Source organism: Citrus clementina, unplaced genomic scaffold (genome assembly GCF_000493195.1).
Source record: "Citrus clementina cultivar Clemenules unplaced genomic scaffold, Citrus_clementina_v1.0 scaffold_9, whole genome shotgun sequence".
Taxonomy (NCBI): domain Eukaryota; kingdom Viridiplantae; phylum Streptophyta; class Magnoliopsida; order Sapindales; family Rutaceae; genus Citrus; species Citrus x clementina.
The window spans coordinates 25,969,452-25,988,061 of record NW_006261964.1 but is presented as its reverse complement, the minus strand read 5'-3'; the positions used below and the strand labels follow the sequence as shown (position 1 = coordinate 25,988,061).

Below are 18,610 nucleotides of genomic sequence, written 5' to 3'. Positions count from 1 at the left end.
CCTGGACCTAACCAAACTACTATTACCACCCCAGATCCAGATTACCAAATCTGGAAGATACAGGACCACATTCTTCTGAGTTGGTTGCTCTTATCACTCTGTGAAGGTGTCCTTGGCACTGTGGTGGATTGTTATACTTCATGTGAAGTTTGGACAACTCTTGCCAATCAATATGGTGCAAGAACAAGGGCTAGAGTTCTATACCTGAGGACACAGATTCAAACCACCAAAAAGGGGTCTCTTACAATTCATGACCATTATTCTAGAATGAAAACCATCTTAAACACACTTAGAGCAGCTGGAAATAATATGAGTGATGAGGACTTCATTATGTGTGTCTTAGCTGGAGTAGGACCTGAATATGACTCTTTTGTCACTAACATTAATTCTATGCCAGAAACTCCCTCATTATCGGAGGTGTATGGCATGCTCCTCAGCCAAGAAACTAGGACTGAATAAAATCTCAGCATAGGGTCACTTGAGGCCAACTTCACACAAATAAGAAATGGTAAAAGGAACTGGGGCAATGGTGAAAGATTTGGTAATCAACAATAACCTGGGATAGTCTTTAGAAACCCTGATGGTGGCTCTGGAAATGGTGGCCCTGGTTAGAGAAACCAAAATGTTCAAGACAAAGGCAAAGGCAAGGCTGTTGCAGAAAATGAAAGCTCTGAGTCAAAGGGTCTATGCCAAATCTGCTTCAAAATGGGTCACACAGCTGCTAAGTGTTGGCATAGGTTCAAGAAAAATTATGTACCACAGCCAAATAGGAGAAAATGAGCATATATGGCCTCAATAGAAGGACAGAGCAGCAATGCCTGGTACCTTGACAGTGGTGCCACAAATCATGTAACTAATGCCATTGGGAACATGAACTTGAACTCAGAATACCAAGGTAATGATAAGCTCATTATTGGTAATGGTAATAAACTTCACATCTCTCATATTGGTTATTCCATACGACCCACTTACAATCTACACAAACACATCAAACTAAACTATATTTTGTGTGTGCCTGATATTGCCAAAAACCTTATTAGTGTTTCTAAATTGCTTCATGATAATGATATTGATGTTGAATTTTATAAATCTATTTGCTTCATCAAGGACAAGAGCCAAAGGAAAATTCTGGTGAAAGGAGTGGCTAGAGATGGACTATACGAGCTGCTATGCATGCCTACTCATTTAAGTGGCACAAGGTCACATATGCTGCTGAGTTATCTTTATCTTCCAAACCTGAGTCAATAAGTTGCATTAGCAATCCTATGTCAATGATGTGTTTTAATTTCAGTGCTGGTAGTAATGAGTCTATCGGTACTAATGTAGTTAATAGTGTTGCTAAGTCTAGTGAGGCTGACAAAACAAGCAGTAGGAATCTTAGAACTAATGAAATGAATCTTAGAACTCTACTGTCATATAATCAACTCAATATCAATAAAAACATTTTTCCTTCATTTTGTGATGCTTGTCAGTATGGAAAGCAATCAAAACTGAACTTTAAAAGCATTGAAACTAAAACCAGCACAGCCTCAGAACTAATCCACAGTGACCTCTAGGGACCAGCACCTATTCCATCAACCCATGGACACAAATATTACATATCTTTTGTGGATGAAAAAACAAGATACACATTGTTGTTTCCTTTAACAACAAAATCACAGGCCCTTGACACATTCATTGTGTTTAAAAATCAAATAGAAAATCAGTTAAATATGAGAATCAAGGCTTTACAGACAGACATGGGTGGGGAGTTTAAAACATTTGAACCTTATCTCAAAAAGGAAGGAATAACTTTAAAACACTAATGCCCCTATTTACATGAACAAAATAGAAAAGTGGAAAGAAAACACAGACATATTGTAGAAACTGGCCTAACATTTTTAGCTCAGGCCAAAATGCCTTTAAAATATTGGCAAGAAGCCTTCAGCTATGCCACTTACATCATAAACAGATTGACCTCACCTACACTTGAAAATAAAACCCCATTTGAGCTGCTACATCTCACCAAACCAGATTATTCTCAAATCAAAGTTTTCGGTTGTGAATGTTATCCATACTTGAGACCCTACAACAAGCATAAATTTGATTTCCACACTTCCAAGTGCATACTGCTGGGTATTAGTATCAGTCATAAAGGCTATGTTTGCATGCATCATTCAAGAATAGTCTACATTTCAACCAGTGTTAAGTTTAATGAAAACTCATTCCTTTTTCAAAATGACTCAAATTTCTGCAAGCATAGGCTCACTGACCAAAATATTTCCCCCACAGTTCTTGAAAAGTTTCAAGTTGTATCTTTCTCCACCAGTATCCCTTCTGAGTCAACACAACAAAAAGCAGCTCATAGTTAATCTCAGGCCACTGCTGGAAACTCAGAACAGCTCCCAAATCCTGTTCAAGATGAAGCACGTGAGAATTTGAACCTCAACACCATATCAGACAACCACTCTCCTGTTCAATTCCCATCAAACTCCTCAGAAGAAAACTGCACCCTGCCTCCTATAACAGAACCAAACACTCAAGCTTCCAATACTCAAAAGGATTTATCTTTACATCCCATGATCACAAGATCAAAAGCAGGAATCTTTAAACCAAAAGTTTATCAAGCATATACTCAATCTGAAACTTCTTTACCCCAAAACTCAATTGTGGCACTGAAGGACCCTAAATGGAGAAAAGCCAAGGAAGATGAATACAATGCTCTAATAAAAAACCAAGCCTGGACCTTAATACCACATGACCAGAACTACAAACTCATTGGAAATAAGTGGGTGTACAAAGTGAAGGAGAATCCAGATGGCACCATAAATAGATACAAGCCAGACTTATTGTGAAAGGATTTTTACAAACACCATGACTTGATTTTAATGAGACCTTCAGCCCTGTGGTCAAAGCTGCAACCATTAGAATAATTTTGACTTTGGCTGTGAATAATGATTGGATGTTGAGGCAGGTTGATATAAATAACGTATTTCTAAATGGAGAGTTAATAGAACCAGCGTACATGCCACAACCTGAGGGGTTTGAAGATAAGAGAAGGTCAAATCACATATGCAAACGTAAGAAGGCTCTCTATGGACTGAGACAAGTACCCATAACATGGTTTGACAAATTAAAGAGTGCTCTGTACTCTTGGTGATTCAACAACTCAAAGTGTGATACCTCACTATTTTTTAAAAGGAACAGTGCTGAAATAATCATTCTGCTTGTGTATGTGGATGACATAATTGTCACTGGAAGTGACAGTAAAGGAATTGAAGGAGTGATAGGAAAGCTAAGTGGAGCCTTTGCATTAAAAGATCTAGGAAATTTGAGCTACTTCATTGGGATACAGGTCATAAGAAATCAGAATTCCATTCTACTTTCTCAAGCTAAATATGTCCAAGACTTATTAGCTAAAACTGAGATGGAGAACTGCAAGGGAATAGAGTCTCCATTCAGCATAGCAGAGAAGCTAAAGAAAGATGAATGTGCCAAACTTAACAACCCTTCATTTTACAAAAGTGTTATAGGAAGTTTGCAGTATGTTGTTCTAATAAGACCAGAACTTGCATACTCTATCAACAAGCTGAGCCAATATATGTCTGACCCAAGACAATCTCACTGGATAGCCTGCAAACGAGTATTGAGGTACCTAAAGAACACTGCTAACATGTGTTTACAATTCTAAAAGTCAGAACACCTTGATTTAGTACCTTACACAGATGCTGACTGGGTAAGTGATCCAGATGACAGAAGATCAATAACCCCATACATATCATGGAGAACAATGTGATTAATAAAAGCTAGAAAAGAGCTAAAAACATGGAGACCCAAGGGTAGAAAGTGTGCATAATTAGCAAGAGCATCGACAATAAAATTAGCCTCATGTTAAATAGGCTTAATGTCAAAATGCCACTCTTATTTCAAAAGATCTTGGATAGATAGGATAAGTTGAGAATAGTCATTAGTGGGTATAAAAGAGTTGGCAACTAGTTAGGTTACACATAACTATCAACTTCCACCAATATCCACCAAATTTCAATCTCCCAAGCAATCAGTAAACCTTGATAAAGACCTCAAAGCTCAGTAACTGTAATCGAGCAGCAGCCAATATTTTACCCAAAATCTCGAATTCACTTGCCGTTGTGATCTCGAATGATACCTCCTGCACTTGAAAATCTAGACTTGTTACAAGAACCATCTAAATTAAGTTTACACCAAAGCCATATAGGAGGCGACCAATAAATCCATACTTCTTTTTTGTTGGCTGCCGAAGCTAACAAGCAATCATTAATGCGTTGATTTCCTCAGCCCGCGTCTTCATGTCCTGAATCATGTACTTGCTATTAACATAAACATTATCGAATTGAAATTTATTCCGCTAGTATCACAACCTCCAAATGGTGATACCAAAAATGTAACTCCAGTCTAAGCTCCATCCATTCCATTCCTTACTTTAAAGATTATAGATTATCCACTCCTTAAGCGGCTTGGAATAAAATTATACTTGGGAGCTCTTTGGAATGAAATAATTCCAAATTCATTGAGCCATAGGGCAATCTCTAATCATATGAAGAGTGCTCTCCAAATCCAATCCACACCGATCACAAAAGCCATTAAAAGCGATGTGCCATCTCATAAGCTCCCATGTTTTCTTGAGTTGGTCATGCAACACAGTCCAAATGAAAATATGAATAGCTTGAGGCCTTTTTTATCGCCAAGTAAGAAGCCAACTCGATTCCTCATCCTCATGCCTAAATCCTGCAAGATAGTGATAAGCAAATCTAACAGTGAAATTACCTGTGTTGGAAGCCGACCAATATATTTGATCATATCCTCTCTCAAGTTTTAGCGGTTAAATTGAAGCAATTTTGAGAAGAATATGATTCAGAATCAAAAGCCTGAAAATCTTCCACTTCTATTGGTTATCCGTAGTTACAAAATCAGCTACATTTCTATAAAGGATGTCCTCACAAACTGGGGCAACAACATAATCAAGGAGAGGTTGAGTTTTAATGGGCCAACAGTCCTATCAGAATTTTGCTTTCTCACCACTTCCAATAGACCAATCAATACCCATAAGAGTTTTGTTCAAAGTTTACTGACCGATCGCCAAAGATAAGAGCAATTTTTGCTTGGCAAATCAGCCTGTGGATTCAAAGCATTAATCTCATATTTTGTGCTCAAAACTTTAGTCCAAAGGCTCTAAGTCAAAGAAATAAGGTCCCAACATATCTTCATAAGCAAAGCTTGATTCATAATATCAAGGTCTTTTAACCCCAAGCCCCTACTATTTTTTTGCTTACAAACTGTGCTCCAATTAATTTGACTAAGCTTTCTCCCTTTTGTAGTACCACTCCATAAAATGCGTCGACAAGCTCTATCAATCTTGTTCTTAACACTAGATGGAAGGTTCGTCGTCTATATGACGTAAATAAGAATTGCTTGGAGAACATATTGTGCGAGAGTTATTCGGCCAACTAAAGAAATGTAAGAAGCGTTCCAAGTTGACAGTCTTTTTTCCACCTTATCCATAATTTCTTGGTAAGTACTCTTGGTCACTCGCGAATGAAGAAAGGGCATACCAAGATACCTACCAAAATTATCAATGATAGTAAAACTAAAAATTTTCTCAATACTCTTCGCCACACTCATTGAGACATTAGAAGAGTAAAAAAGGTTAGTTTTTATTCTATATATCTTTTCCCTAGAGCTACAGCAACAATCATCTAGGACAACATTAATAATTTTAGCTTGATTAGGGGAAACTTCAGCAAATAAAAGCAAGTCATCCGCCAAAAAAAGATGGGTTAAAGGGGTCCCCTTACATGACAAACGAATCGGTTTCCACTCCCCAGCATTAACAACATTGCAAATACCATGGCTACGGCGCTCAATACAAAGTATGAAAATGTAAAGAGATATGGGGTCACCTTGTCAAATCCCCCTTGAAGGTTTAAATTCATTCGTCAAGTCACCATTCTAGAGAACATATTCATCGGAGCAGTAGTAATGCATTCCATTATAATCCGAGTTAGATTCATGGGTATTCCGACCTCGATTAAAGTTTTAAAGATAAAACTCCAATTCAGCCAATCATATGCCTTTTCCAAGTCAACTTTAATTAGCATATACCCCACACTTCCAGTCTTTTTCCTCATTGTATGAATAACCTCTTGAGCCACCAGAATGTTTTCAATAATATGTCGTCCTAGGACAAAGCTTATTTGCTGTAGGTCGATGAGATCAGGTAAAATGGCATTTTAATCGATTAGCAATCAACTTAGTGACAATTTTGTAAGGGACTATACAGAGACTGATGGGTCGATATAGCTTTAGGCTTATGGGATTGCCAACTTTGGGAACAAGCACTAACAAGGTACGATTAATATTGTCTGGTAATCAGCGGCTACTAAAAACTTCTTTCACCAGTCGACATATAGAATCACCAACCAAGTACCATTGGCTCTGATATAAAATAGTCGGATATCCATCAACACCCGAAACTTTGAGAGGATTCATACTAAAGAAGCTTTGCCTGATTTCATCATTATCGACCTGTAACATAAGAAATTACCTTGTGGATTCTTCAATACTCAGAAAATAGCCTCTGTGAGGATAAGAAATAAAACAAGAGTCATTGTTATTGTTGAGGGAAGAAAAGAAACAAATAGCATGTGTTTAATCGCTTCAATATCATAAAGCCAAGAACCTGAATCATCCATGATAATTGTAATACGGTTTTTTGTCTCCTCGAAAGGGTTTGGTGAAAGAAATTTGTATTTTAGTCCCCCAACAGAATCCAATCCTTCCGAGATTTCTGATGCTAATACAATTCCTCATGAGTAAAAACTTCCTTTAGCTCATTTTTCAATTTCCTCTCTAACCGACTAAGACTTCTAGTAAGTTTGACTTCAATGGCCTGTTGAATTCCTCCAAGTCTGGCTAAGAGTCTCCTTTTCCTGTGAAAAATATTTCCAAATGTCACTTTATTCCATTGCAAAATTTTAGAAGTGAAGTCCTGAACCATATCCACACAGGCAGTATTAGAATTCCAATTTGAAGCAACAAATTCCCCAAACTTCTCATTTGTGAGCCAAGCTGATAAGAATCAGAATGGTTTATTAGCTTTTGAAATAGCTTCAATTTCACTGAATTTAACAAGCACATGCCAATGATCCGAAGCCACTTTTGGCAAATGCAGCACCATATTCCCAGTATACTTAGTCAAATTATTCATCATTACACACAACCCGATCCAGCTTTTTGTAAAGACTTCTACGCAACCAGGTGAAGTGGGGACCTTTGAATTCAAGGTCACAGAGCTTAGTAGTTTGAAACCAATTTTTGAACAAGGAGCAAACATCACTTTTATTGTTGACATCGTTGTTGTGCAAATTTTAATGTACTCGCAAGCGCACGAATCTATTGTAGTATAGATCAATGGTGACGAGTGTCGATCCCACGAGGAGGTGGATTTTAATTATATGTAGAATTAATTTTGTAAATGGGTGGTTGAAATTGTGGTGGAAGTGATTTAAATTATCCTAAAATTGGAATTAAGATGGCGATAATAAATTCTAAAATTGGAATTGCAATGGCGAGAATAAATTGAAGCGAAATCTATTGAAATGACGTACTTGGGTATCTGGATCCGTATCAACATGCATCATGGGCTAAATATTCCTTATTAATACCAATTAAATCATGAGGGGGGAATCCACACCTCATGAACCATACTCTAATCAATATGGTGCTAAGGGCTTATCGTGCCAAATAATAATAACCTTGTACTAGAGGGCCGGTGAAATCAAGGCGGTACTAGACAAGATTAGTATTATTTGTCGACGAGAAGTCAAAACATCCACAAAAACTAGAGGGGAAGAGAAAATAAATTTACCAAATAAAGCTCATGACACATGTTGAGACTTCACCTTCAACCCAAGCTTGAAAGAAAATTAGCCACTCATAATTGAACTAGGGGCAAAATGAAAATTTATTAAAATACGAAGAAAATACAAGATGGAGAGGGAATTACAGAAAATGGAGTCCAAAAATGGATTCAGAGCTATCAAATTAGGGGGGAGAGGCTCCTTTTTTATAGATACATAGAGTAAATCATGGTCATCAGATTAAAAACAGTTTGGACGCTCAGGATTGCACCACGTCATCAGTCAACAGTACGCGGTTTGATCACGCGGATGAACAGTAACACAGTTTGACCCAGATAAATAGTAATGCGGTTTGACCTGGATGAATAGTAACGCGGTTTTGTTGAAAATAATCCTATGTGATGCATGTACCGTACGCGAGATTTTTCGTCCACTGATATGCTGCCACGTTACCATCAACAGTACATAAGAATTTTAGCCCAACGGGATCGTGACACCTCATCAGTCAATGCCACATCATCGGTCAATGCCACATCATCGTCCGTCTATGTGAACAGTGTCGTGAACAGTAACGTATACAGTACCGTACACGTGAATAGTACCGTACATGTGAACAATGCTATTTTTCCTTTTATGCTCCTCCTAAGGTTTTTGACCGTCTTGAGTTCAAAAGTGATGTTCGTTTTGCCATCTGATCTCTCGTTTATTGTGAAATGACTATGATGCCCCTAAAATACATAAAATACTTAATCAAAATAAAACAAACGGAATTAAATCAAAAGAAGGTTAAATTCATAAAAGTAAAGGTGTTAGTAAGACTTGAAATGTAAAATGACGGTTTTCTCCTTTATAAATATGCATTTTCTAACACTCAACAATCGTCTTTCTTCTTAAAAGCATAGAGGATTGTGTTGAAATCACCCCCTACTAATCAAGGTCATTGAGTCTTGTTTGCAATTTCCTCCAATTGGTTCCACTGTTGTTTTCAGACTGTAGGAATAAGGCTTGCATAGACAGTAGTGATATGAGAAATTAAAGAGTTGTTTTCAAATACTTTAAAGTGGACATATTGTTTATGGTTCCATATAATATTTATTTCATATGTACCGTTCCAACGCATCCAAATCCCACTAGCAAATCCCTCTGCTTCCACCGATGGGAATGTTCAAACCCATAATTTTTAATAAAAGCGTCAGCATTACTTCCACTAATTTGGGGCTCCAACAAAACAACCATTGCAGTGCTGAAAGACTTGATTAAAGTTTTAAAAGCTAGACGAAAATCTTTAAAATCCGCTCTTTAAACATTCCAAAACATAATAAAGAAAGACATAATGGCAATTAAAACGAAAGAGAAAGAATTTTGGCATGGCAAAAACCTCACGGTAGCGGCCTTTACACCTCCAGCTCCACTTCCATGTCTTCCTCATTAACCAAGGAGGTGTCATCTTCAGATGTTCCCGAGCCCTCTTCATCACTAGTGCCCAGATAATCACTGTCATCAATATCTTCCTCCATGTCCTCATTTATTGTCAACATTCCCACGTCAGAAGGCTTTCTTATAGGATTATGTGACTGGTATTGATGTTTAGGTAATGTAGTTGTCTATGCAGAATTCGCAGAAGTAGAGGGATTTGGGTCTAGAGAAAAAGCTCTTTGGTATTGAAAGATATTGCAGAGTGGTGTTGCGGGTCTAAGCTTAAGGGAGAAATGGATGGGACCTGGGAGGTTTGTGGAGCATGGTTGTGAGATTGGGTATGTGAGAGGTTAAAGGTTTGCATAGGATTGGACCATTTTGTTTCAGTGAAAATATCTGTTTTATGGGCTGTTTTGGTAACATTTTTTTTTATATTGGGTTCGTGAGGGCTGTTTATCAACTAGATTTTGATCAAGGGAGTTCTTTCTTATAGCAGAATGTTTACTCTCATTCAAAGCATGAGGATCTGTTATTATGGGCACCTTGTTACTCAAAATGGCAATTAAGAATTCATTGCCCTCATTTTGATTATTCCCACCATCATCATCAACCAGAAGAACCCCAAATTTAGATCCTCTATTGAAGTTGCCATTTTGATGATTAACATAATCCTGAATTTTCTCCTTCCCTTTCCCATTTTGATTCCTTCCTTTTTGGGCTACCACCATCCAAGGGCCATAGTTTAGAGTAACCTTCTCGACAGTCAGAGCTAATGATAACTTGTCGTTGGGGATTTTATTTGAATTTGGTATTTTGACATTAGCATCTTTGGGGCTCAATATTCAACTTTTCGGGGTAGGAAGAATTCGTGTGACCATACCTTCCACAACCAAAAACAAATGGTTGGGAGGGAATCATACTCAACTTTTTGAATTTTCCTATTCAACAAAAACTGCGAGATTAAGGGTCTATCAAAGTAGACTTCGACGGCAATCCGAGCAAACTTGCCCCAAATGGCTAGTTCCATATTATAATCAATTTTGATAATTTTCCCAACTACATAACCTAACAATCGAATAATTTTCTTGTGATAATAGTGTAATGGCATTCTAGGAAGACAGATCTTTTCAATTTTCTCAATAGAGCAATTAAAGTGTGGAGTCTATTGCTAAACATTCAAATAGTGTCCCAAAATAAGCCAGGGACCTTGAGTAAGTACAAACTCAACAGTATTTTCTGAGCAGAAGCGAACAAGGTAATAGTCATTATCCAAATCAATTATTGAAAATCCCTTATATTTGGCCACAATGCCTCCAATCTTGAAACAACTGCTTTATAACCAATCATGTGGCCAAGTAATTTCACTACCACTGTCACCTGCCTTGGTTTTATAAGTTGTTATGCACCTTTTAAGAAAAAGCTATTGAGGGAATTATGCCATCTCTCTTAATGACTATATCATCCTTCTCGATTTCAATATAATCATCCCTGCCCACACTTAAATTCGTTAAGAATTGCTTTCTTAAGCAAGCAGAGCACAAACCGGAAGCATTTGTATAATATGAATAACTTGAATGAAATAAAGGTTTACAAGCAATTGTCTATTTATACACAAACGAACAAAATGACAGCTAGCTAAGGACAACAATTGGAAATAAAAGAAATTGATCCGTGATTCATCAGCCAATGATATAGTGCTTCTAGAACCTCCATCCATTCATTCCTATGTGCTGATATTCCTTTGTATAACTGTTTTGCCACCTCATTGAATTCATCTCATTTCTTTCATCAGCTAACTGTAAATGGGTATAGCTCAGGTGGCATGCCAATGTGTCACTGAGGTCAACTGTTGACTGGTCACAGCTGCTGCTTTCAACACCCACAAATTCATTCCTTCCAGCAATGTCATCCCCTAGCTACATCATATTGCGTTTCCATCAGCTTATCACGAAATGTAAAAGTAGGCGGATTATCTCCATCTTCCCCTTGCTGTCTGAACTTTGTTTCTTAACAGCCCTTTTAATTTTTATGAAATCCCATTTTTTTTATCATAACTTCTCACATGATGAAGAAACACAAAATATTTTAATTAAATTTAGCTATTATCTGAACGAAGTACCAATTAAATCATAAACACATTTTTTCATAATAAAATTTTTATTATTAAATAATCTATTCATTCATCATCTCAAAATTATTTTCTATTTTTATAAAAAAAAAATTGATTGTATCATTTCTTAAGATTTAAAAGAAATGAGTTCCATGATCTTCGTGTATAGAGACAATTATTAAATTCATATTCACTTTATGTAATTTCCTCTCACAATAGAACATGTTAAAAGAAATGGAGTTTCATAACGAAGGGGTGCCAAAAGGATTACTCTTTTAAAAAATCCCAACCCTACCCGTGCCCAGCACTAACCTCTTAAATTTGTTCTTTTCATGGCCTTATGAAGTTTGCTATGTTCACGCCCGTAAATACTAATTCCTAGTTGCAAGTTAATTTATATACTTTTTGTATATAATTACACAAGGAGCTCTTCATTTGAAGCTTCGCTTTCACTCCTTATCAATTGCTCAAGTCCTTATTACTCCAGTCATTGACAATTTCAATTTTTTTTTCTAAAAAGTAACTTCTATAGAACAAGGAATTTTTTTAATAAAAATAAAGAGTTCTGCTATTTGAACTCTTGGACGATAAAGGGACGACAAAAACGTGGGTCCCTTTGTCTGTTGCTTCAACTCCATTCATCATCTTTTGTCTGTTACTTTTTTCATTTAAAAAATAAAATAATCAAAAGAAAATATTAAAATAATGAAAAGGAAACCACAAAAGTAACGAAAAGAGGTGACAATAGCAGCATTTTTTTACAATCAATTTTTCTTATTGTCCTCCCTCTCTCCATCTCTCACCTCTCATTTAACGTGAGCCATCTGCATTTAACAAGGAAAAATCAGTTCCCTCTCTGCATCTCGCTTATCACAAGGAAAAAGTTAGATCTCGATCTGCAAACAGAGGCAACTTGATAAAATTGGTACTAATTAATTGGTAAGTTGGTGACTCTCATTACATTCAAATAAAATTTTTATTGTGTTCTATATATTTAAATGGTTAGAATATTTAATAATCTTGTAAAAATTCGTAGATTTTTGCTTTTTATATATTTAAATTGTTATGATTTTTTTTTAATTTAAATGGCTGGAAATAATGGAATAAATTATAACAATTTCTGAATGTGTTTTATATATGTTAGGATTTTTTTTAATTTAAATGGCTAGAAATAATGGAATAAATTATAACAATTTCTAAATGTGTTTTATATATGTTAGGATTTTTTAAATTTAAATTGCTGAAAATAATGGAATAAATTATAATAATTTCCGGATGTGTTTTATATATTTAAGTTGTTAGGATTTTATAATTTAAATTGCTGGAGATAATGGAATAAATTATAAAAATTTGTGGATGTGTTTTATATATTTAAATTGTTAGGAATTTTCGTTACTGGACAAAAATGTTATATAAGTTTCATAATACAAATGTTAATTATTTTGTAGAAATGGAGAATTTGGAAAATGAGCATGCATTTGAAGAGTTGCAAGAAACAAGAGCTAACGATATAGATGAAATTGTGGAACCGAACATATGTGAGCCAGCTCTTGGAATGTTATTTGATAATCATGAAGAAATGTTTGCATTTTACCAACCGGCCAGGAATGATGACCAATTGCTGGGGGTCGATTTCCTCTTCCTTCCAGATGAATGGAAAGGGAAGAACAAAGGAGGGGAGTAAACTAAGGACTGGAAAATATGGCTGGGGAGGGAAGAGATAAAAAACTAAATTTTGATTATTTATTATGGGCCCACGCAAAATTAAAAGAAGACTAAGGAAACGCGTGAAAGGGCAGTGGGCACTGCGTTTCTGTCGTCCTTTAGTCTTCTTTTAGTTCCTTTATCATTTTCCATAAAAGAGAAAGAGAGGTAGATAGAAGAAATACTGCGCCTTACACCCTTAAAATGTTCAAAAACAAAATAAATAATTTGGAATATTAAAAAGGGAATGCTATGCATGATGAATCGTATGAAAGGAAATATAACCATGGAATTGCATTCAATCTACAGGCCTACAAGTTGAACCAAACGCAAGCAGCGGCCTGTTCAAACAACTACCATAACCTCCTCGTAAAAGAAGGTTGAATCCCTAGCTAGAAAGGGACAACATTGTTCATCAAGAGGACTTGAACAATAAGTAACTGATCAAAAAAATATGGAACAATTTTATAATATTAATTAGATGAACTTTTTACTCGGATTGGTTCTCAATTTACAAATCCATAATAACAGTTAATTTATGTAGAATGCTAAAGGTCAAAAAAGAAAGAATCGTGTCGTGATTTGGGGATTTGATCGCTACACTTTCCAAAAGTGAATTTTGAGAAATACATGATTATTTGATAGTAAGAACTAGCCCAAATAGGCAACCACGCATGACTTATTTCACTTTATGGGAATTTATGGGAATTTAATTAGTATATGAGGTGATACAAAATTTAAGATCTTTAGGTAATTGACCCAAAAGCTACCAAGTGGTGATTCAACCAAATCTATAAGATATTTATTGTTCAACTATTTATATAATGATGAGTGTGATTTTATTTATTTTATTTATATAATGTAGTTACAAGCAATCGACAGGTTCATCAATTCGATTCAATTGAGAGACTCAAAAGTATTAAGGAATCCAATTGCAATAGACCTACAAATTAAGTTGGGATACAAAATTGAATCTCTGTTGATTTGCCTGATGATATATGCAACACTATCAAGGTACGAAATAGTTACTAGCTAGCTATCTTATCATCTAAAAAGATATTTTTTCAGGAATGAAAGATTGCGGCAAATATAAATTTTGCATCTGAACTTTATACAGGTATAGTATCATATATGCTAAGGAATATCAGGTTTGGTAGGTACGCGGATCAATTCATGTGAAAAATTGCAGATATAGAATATGAATTATAGTAAAAATAGATAGAACACTTATTCTAGTTTTGCAACATTAGTAGATTTCTGTATTCCGGCCTTCAACATATGAAAAATTGCTTGATGCGAATGGCCTCAAATCTTTTCCCATAATGTATTATATAATTCACCGAATAAAATTAAAAGAAAAAAATGTCAATGATTCACCATCAAACTGCTTCGTAGTTCATACAAAGAAAACGAAAGAAGCCCACGGAAGACAAACGAAGAAGGAATCTTCAGATCGTTTAGTTCAATTTTTGTTACTATCTTTTCATAATCTTTTGTCACGTGTATAATTTATTCAGTAAAAACCAATCACAGCTTTATAAGACAGTACGAAAATTAGATCAGCAATGAATTCAAATCGGTTTTGAAAACCTTATTAAGTAATTAATGCCAAAATACAATAAGATAAATAAATAAAGAAATTAAGGGAAAATCACATATAACTCACATACATAATCGTTTTCACTTCAAAACGATAGATGATTACATGCATCAAATTAAACAAAAATTACATATGAACTTACTTCACTCGATATTAGAGGCAACAAAATAAAGGAAATAATAACTTCAACAAACAAAACATAAAATTAAAAGAAAAAAACAAAAAGCATAAACTATAGAAAGACACGGCCTCTCTAAAAACCCACATTAACAATTTTTACGCGTAAAACAGTATTAATAATAAAAGCAATGTTATATATATTTACTCCCAAGCTCGCAAGGGTCTTCCAAGCTTTACTGCCTTCTTCGTCTTCATCACATTTACTGCACCAAATCTGAAATCCATTCAATATTTGGTAAGTCCGAATCCGAAACCTCAAATCCAACAACACGACTTTTAGCTTTATTATTATCATCCCTAATCTTCATTGCTTTAATGCTTTTCAAAAATTCTGAAACCCCATCAAAGCAGTTGATCTGATCGTCAGAATTATTAGCACTACTATTCACAGTCGATATTGGTGAAGTCACTGACGACATCATATACTCGGGCATGTTCATCATCGTCATTGCTGATGATGTGACAAAATGATGATCTTTAGTAGTCGTGCTCGATCCCGATCCCGATCCTGATGAACAAGTACTCCCCGCGGTGAAATGATTCTGATGATTCTGATGATGGTGATGGTGACAAACTCCACCGTGCATTCTTCCCCTATACGCAAAATTGCACCTGATTTTGCTCTCAGCACGGAGCTGCTCTGGCGTGTGAGCAAAGAAACAAACCTTACGTTGACAAAACCTCCCGGCATTGCATGCACGTGTGCGGTACCTGGCGGGGTGAAGCCAGTACTCGAACACGCCGTGAGCGAACTCGCAAGAATCGCCTTTGTAGCACCTTCCGTTTCGAAACGCGGGGCAAGCGATGGCACAGTAAGGTATCCTGCGTGGGTCCCGACGCTGAGCCTTCTCCCCACGGTGCGCGTACGGGCAGTCCGTCCAGTCGTGGGTCCGGGTCCTCGTGCACCGTCTGATCTTGTACGCGAACATGCGGAACTCATCAGCGCCGTAGATTTCCCCGTCGATTGCCTCAATAGGGTTTAGATTTATGTCGCAGTAAGGATGCTCAGCGAAATCGTGGACACAATTGTTGCTGTCTTTCAACATTTTTTTTTTCAAAGTGAATATTTTTGTCTTTTCTATCTTTTTTTTTTTTTTGGATAGATATGTACAAATTGCACCCACTTACAAAAGTTTCAACGGTTTCAAAAACTGAAAGATTTTAATGTAAATAATTATGCATGAATTGGAATCTTGAAAAGGACCTGATAAATTTCAAAATTGATACATGAGAAGAGGGATTATGTACAAATTATGTAGAAAAATAAATAAGAAAATTTTGAGAGCCAAAGATTGATATTTTTAAGCTGAAACAAACAAGAAAGTGCTAGAAAATTACGGGAGATTATGAAAATTGGGGAAGGAAATATATAAATGAAAATGGAGGAAGAGAGAAACTATCCATTTTTTATGAAGAGAAATGAAGAGACGGATCAAGGGGAGTTTTCAAAAGGAAGCAGTGAGAATGAGGGAAGACGAGTGTTGAGGGAAGAGTTGCATTTATAGTGAGCAATGAAGTGAACTAACTCATCTTGATGATATTGAGTTAAAAACTAACCATAATGAGTTACTTTTAAACTCCAATATCTAGCCCCTTCATCTAACGGAAACGGACGTCTTCTTGGTGCCATGAAGTGGATATGGCTTCTATTGTATGATGGCATCCATAGGCAAGAGATTCTTCATAACCTCATTGTGCCACAGACAAGATGCCTACAAATCAACGGCTACGTGTCCATGTTTTGGCCAAATTGGTAAGGTGGTATCATTTTTTTCGTTTATTATCATCTTTATTGATTCCAATGTTATGAACCTTGAATCTGACAAAGATTGCCCGCTTGAGAAATATTTGTAGCAAAAAGGAGAGGAATTTTGTGTCTAAACAAGCAATAAAGCGTACTGAATTAGCTTGAAACCATTTGATTTGTGTAATACATTTGTATTTGATCTATCTCAAAAGCATATCTCTTGCATAATGGGAATTAAATTTCCTCCCCTCACCTTTTTAACCATAAACCTGTTATATTATTTATCTTAAGAAATTTGACTTGTTAAGCCAACTGGCACATGACACCCTCAGGGGGGTTGATCAGGGTAAAAAGACTATCAAATGTAGATGTTCAGCATCGGGTGGCTCCTACTTCTCAATATATTGTTATTGTAGATAATCAGTCCCAGGAGCCTATTTCAATCCCCTCTCATGATTTGAATTATTCTCCTGCCCAGGCTCGTATTGATCAGAGTCATAGATCTGGTTCAGCTTTGCAAACCTAATATTGTTATTGATGATTTTGTTTCTCGTACTCAAGCCTTGGACGTTAAGGTTTAGGATTCTGTGGTCCAAGTCGATTCTAATTCAGCTGTTCAGACTCAAGATCATAGTGATTCTTCTCTGCAAAGCCAAGCTGATATCACTGATGATGATGATAATATGGTTTTAGATGATTTGGATATTCAAAGGGTTTCATGGGCTCTACTTTCTTTAGATTAGCTGTGAAAAATATTCGGCATACGGTTGTGGGCTTTAATTCTCGTTCATTTGAGATCCTCGATCAATTTGATGAGGATTTTAGTTCTGACAGGCACCTGTGGCTGTCAAGCCTAAGGGTACTGCGGGCGTGATCTTACCCCCGATTTTAGTGTTGCTAGCTCGCATACCTCCAGTTCAAAGAAGGACTTCAAATTAGTGACCGGTTGCAAGTATCATAAGTAGCACTCTGGATGTTAGATCTCTTTTTTATGGTTTCTTTTATTAAGCTTTGTTTTAATTTGTTCTCTTCAGTTTATATTCTCTTTTATTATTATTTTTTATTTATTTATTGGTTGTTTTTATTTTTTAACTTGGAGGTTTTGATTTATGTCTCCCTTCAAATGTTTTTTCCTATTTTATTTTATTTAATCTACAAGTAAAGGGGTCTTGCCCAACCCCTTTACCCAATGGTGGCTTTTAATTAAAAAAAAAAATGGCACACGACGCCCGGAGATGGCTCTTCAATCCTACCTCAGAAGTTTTGTGAGACTATTTTTGAAAAATTATTTAATAACAAAAAATAAATTTCACCTTTTCAAAATGAAAAATGTTAGACATCTTAAATTTTGTTTGTTTTAGATATTTCTTGCACGTTTTTATTCTGATTTTGATAGAACATAAAATAGTTTAATATAATTAGTAGTAAAAAAGGAATTTTTTTTCTATCATATCATGTCTATCAAAGGTAGAATACAATTAATAATTGTTTTTATTAGATTGCTGCTAGATCCAATTTAAATCAATTGGATGGTTCTCACCAAATCTAACTCAAATTTGATTCAAATAAATAAATTTAGGTAATTTTACAAAAAAAATCTAATTTGAACAAAGAAATTTGCTGGAAATTTTAATAAACAAGTCAAGCTCAAAAATATTGCATTTTGATTTGACCTTCCCAATAAAATTATGAGCAAATTTTTTGAACAATATAATATTGCCTATAATCTTATCATCTTAAGTCAGAATAAGATCGTTCACTTTATATAGCATTTAAGTGAACGGGTCGTGAGAAATTCTTAAGTGATGTCATCACACCACTAACTAATTATATTATACCACATATACACTCAAATATAGCAAATATATTGTATAAATATTCGTGACATACAATTAAATGATTGTATGCGGTAATATAATGGTATTGATACCACCCAAGACATATAACTTCTATTGTCTCTCTCCAGTTAACGGACCTTT

At 35.6% G+C, this 18,610-nt stretch overlaps 1 protein-coding gene across 1 annotated transcript; it reads right to left on the bottom strand.

Moving 5' to 3' along the window:
• Nucleotides 1-15,084: 15,084 nt before the first annotated feature.
• Nucleotides 15,085-16,334, bottom strand: LOC18031353 (zinc finger CCCH domain-containing protein 54). The gene has a single exon (XM_024188142.1). It carries the CDS (start codon nucleotides 15,928-15,930, stop codon nucleotides 15,085-15,087), a length of 846 nt encoding a protein of 281 aa, XP_024043910.1. The 5' UTR covers nucleotides 15,931-16,334.
• Between the last annotated feature and the right edge of the window lie 2,276 nt (nucleotides 16,335-18,610).

What these genes read in the sequence shown, in the direction of transcription:
- LOC18031353 (XM_024188142.1), bottom strand. Translation starts at nt 15,930, where the DNA reads ATGTTGAAAGACAGCAACAATTGTGTCCACGATTTCGCTGAGCATCCT.